This window comes from Geospiza fortis, unplaced genomic scaffold (genome assembly GCF_000277835.1).
Source record: "Geospiza fortis unplaced genomic scaffold, GeoFor_1.0 scaffold1873, whole genome shotgun sequence".
Classification (NCBI taxonomy): domain Eukaryota; kingdom Metazoa; phylum Chordata; class Aves; order Passeriformes; family Thraupidae; genus Geospiza; species Geospiza fortis.
The window spans coordinates 3,402-7,042 of NW_005054856.1; the positions used below are offsets into that span (position 1 = coordinate 3,402).

General features: G+C 45.4%; 1 protein-coding gene across 1 annotated transcript in view; it reads left to right on the forward strand.

Moving 5' to 3' along the window:
* LOC102035659 (ETS translocation variant 3-like protein) overlaps positions 1–3,641 on the forward strand; it is a gene marked incomplete at its 5' end in the record, with an annotated part of 19,705 nt that overhangs the window by 680 nt on the left and 15,384 nt on the right. The window contains one exon of the mRNA XM_031065549.1: positions 1,006–1,121. Coding sequence (XP_030921409.1) covers positions 1,006–1,121 — 116 coding nt within the window. The remainder of the gene's footprint in view (positions 1–1,005; positions 1,122–3,641) is intronic.

Below are 3,641 nucleotides of genomic sequence, written 5' to 3' on the forward strand. Positions count from 1 at the left end.
GGTGTTGGTTCGTCTCTCAGGGTTTGGGGTGGTGGGGTTGGGTTTCGGTTTTGGTGGCACCACAAGTGCAAGCCCCAGATGAACTACGACAAGCTCAGCCGGGCCCTCAGGTCGGTCAAATTTGGGTTTTTTTCCCTTTTTCTTTTCATGGAATTTTGGGGTTTTTAGGCGAGATGTCACAGTGGTGTTGGTTCGTCCCTCAGGGTTTGGGGTGCTGGGATTAACCTGGCTCTGGGGGCCCCAGAAATGCCAAACCCCACATGAACTACGACAAGCTCAGCGGGCCCTCAGGGCAGCAGAATTTGGGGTTTTTTTCCCTTTTTTTTTTTCCATGGAATTTTGGGGTTTTCCAGCAGGATGTCGTGCTGGTGTTGTCTCTCGGGGTTTGGGTTGTTGGGGCTGGTGTGGGGTTTAAGGTCCTTTTTCCACCCCAAAAACTTTCCTGGATTCCATTTCCTGGGGTTTTAGGGATAAACCCTTTCGTGCTCCAGGATATTCCATGGATTTCCCATCCCAGGGAGTGCCCAATTCCAGCTTGGAGCGACCTGGGAATGTGGGAGCTGCCCCTGGCCCTGGATTTTTGAGGGTGTTTGAACCCTTTCCAGCCCAAACCATCCCAAAATTCCATATTTTGGTTTTAAACATGAAATTAGGAAGGAATCTCTCTGGAATTCTGGATATTTAAGGATATTTCAGCAGAAAATTAGGAAGGAATTCCTCCGAAATTCTGGGTTTTTTAAGGATATTTGAGCTCTTTTCAGCCCAAACCATCCCAGAATTCCATATTCGGGTTCAAGCGGGAAATTAGGAAGGAATCCTTAAGGAATTCTGGATTTTTAAGGATATTTGAGCTCCACTCCAGCCCCAGCCATTCCAAAATTCCATATTTTGGTGAAACAGGAAATTAGGAAGGAATCCCTCAGGAATTAGGATGGAATTCTGGAGTTTTGAGTGCTTCAATCAGTTTTTTTTTCAATTTTTTTTTTTTTTTTAATTCATTCCCAGATATTACTACAACAAGAGGATCCTGCACAAGACCAAGGGCAAAAGATTCACCTACAAATTCAACTTTAACAAGCTGGTGATGCCCAATTATCCTTTCATCAACATCCGGCCCAACGGTGAGCCCTGGGAATTTGGGAATTCGGGAATTCTGGGTGGGAATGAGGGGGAAAAAAACCCAAAAAAACCCCAGGAATGTGGAATTTGGTTTTTTTCCACAGCCAGCCTTGATAAAAAGCCCAAAACCTGGGAGCAAATCCCAGCTGCAGTGGGGGATGTGGGCTCAGGGTTTATCTTTCCCTGGGGATTGTTGGGATTTGTGGGATAAGAGGATCAACCTTGGGATGCAATCCCGGAGTGGCTCAGGTGAGTTTGTGGGGCCTTGGACAAATCCACGGTTTTTTCTGCCTTCTCTCCCCCTTTTCCCGCTCCTTTTCAACCAAAAATTGCTCTTTTTTAACCCATTCCTGCCCCAGCGTTGGGAGGGATTCCATAGGGATCGCAGCGGTCCCGGAGGAATTCCTTGGATTTTGACTAAAAATCAAAAATTGTTCCATTGAAAAAGACAGGATAACGAGGAAGAGTTTGGGAACAGAGCATAAATGTCCCTTTTTTGCCCTAAAATAGTTTTGCCAGGTTTATCCCAGAGTTAGCAGTGGTTTCCTGGGAAAAGTCTTTCCAGGCAGGTTTTGGATGGAATTAAACCCCCTAGGAGACAAATTCCCACAGCTGGGGAATTGTCCCGATCAGGCACGGGGGGAAAATGAATCCATAAAAACAGGAAATCCCTCTGTGAAAGTCGTTATTCTCAGAAACTCCAAACTTTTCCCCTCGCAAAATCTCAATTTAGAGGAGCTGGGCCTGGCACGTTCTGCTGCAGGGCAAAGCCTGGAAGGCCAATCCAGCAGGAAAAACACAGGAAAAGTGAGGAAATTGGTGATGATTGAATCCATAAAGATAGAAAAACCCTCTGAAACTCAATATTCCCAGAAATTCTACACTTTTCTCCTCACAAAATCTCAATTTAGAGGAGCTGGGCCTAGCGCGAGCTGCTCCAGGGGAAAGGCTTGAAAGCCAATCCAGCAGGGGAAAAAACAGGCAAAAGAACAGGAAAAACAGCAGGAAAAGGGGGGAAAATGGTAATTATTGAATCCATAAAGATAGAAAACCCCTCTGGATGTCAATATTCCCAGAAATTCCAAACTTTTCTCCACAAAAAAATGTCAATTTAGAGGAGCTGGGCCTAGTGCGAGCTGCTCCAAGGCAGAGCCTGGAGCCCCAATCCAGCAAGGAAAAAAAACAGGAAAAAAACAGGAAAAAGAGCAGGGAAAGGGGGGAAATCAGTGATTATTGAATCCCTAAAGATCAAAAAACTGTCTGCAGGTCATTGTTCCCAAAAATTCCAAACTTTTCTCCACAAAAAAGTCCCGATTTGCAGGATCCTGATCCAGCTTCCAGGGCAGAGCCTGGAACACCAATCCAGCAGGAAAAAACCAGGGAAAATAGGGATAAAAGCAGGTTCTGTGTGGGGAAAAAAGGGATTTTTCCAGGCTGGAGCGTCCGTCAGGCGCCGTCTCCGGGGCCGCCTCCCCTGCCTGAGGCAATCTCCGAGGTTTTATTTTTCCAAGGCTCCGGGAAGGCCAAAAAAAAGGGAAAAGTTCCTCCAGGTGTTGGTGTCTCCTTCACCTGTGTGGGCCCTGCTGGGGTTTGTTTTATTTTCTTTTTTTTTTTTTTTCTTCTTTTCTTTTGGGAGGAGGGAATGTCTTTTCCGAGCCAAGGAACGGGGGTGGGAAGATGTGTCTGGAGCTGTAATTCCGTAATTAACTGGGAGCAAACGAGTCCGGGCAGTTCCCAGCTCCCGCTCCCTGCTCCCTCCTGTCCCTGGGGCGCTTGGAAAAAAAGAAAAAAAAAGAATTTGGGAGAATTTGGAACGCTCTCGGTTAATCCCAGCCCTTTCCATTCCCGGCGGGGCGGGGTTGGGAGAGCAAACCTGGAATTTGGGGGTTTTCTCCAGGATTGTCCCCTCCCTCACGGAGATTTTTTTTTGGTGGAAAGAGGAGGTGAAAACAGGAGAGATTTGGGTGGGAATTTGGGAGATTTGGGTGGGAATTTGAGGTACTTTTGCGGATCTTTGAGATACTTCCATGGATTGATGAGATCGCCCCTCGGAGGAGAGGTTTTTATGGATATCTGAGATATTTCCATGGATATTGGGGATATTTCCATTGATATTGGACATATTTCCGTTGATATTTGAAACATTTGTGTGGGTTGATGAAATTCCCCCTCAGAGAACAGGTTTCCGTGGACGTTGAAGATATTTCCATGGATTTTTGAGATATTTTTATGGATACTGGAAGACATTTCCATGGATTGCTGAGATCCCCTCTCAGATGAGACATTTCCATGGATATTTCAGACATTTCCATGGATATTTCAGACATTTCTGTGGATTGATGTGATCACCCCTCAGAGAGGAGATTTCAATGAATATTTGAGATATTTCCATGGATATTTCAGACATTTCCATGGATATTTCAGACATTTCCATGGATATTTCAGACATTTCCTTGGATATTTCAGACATTTCTGTGGATTGATGTGATCACCCCTCAGAGAGATTTCAATGATTAATTGAT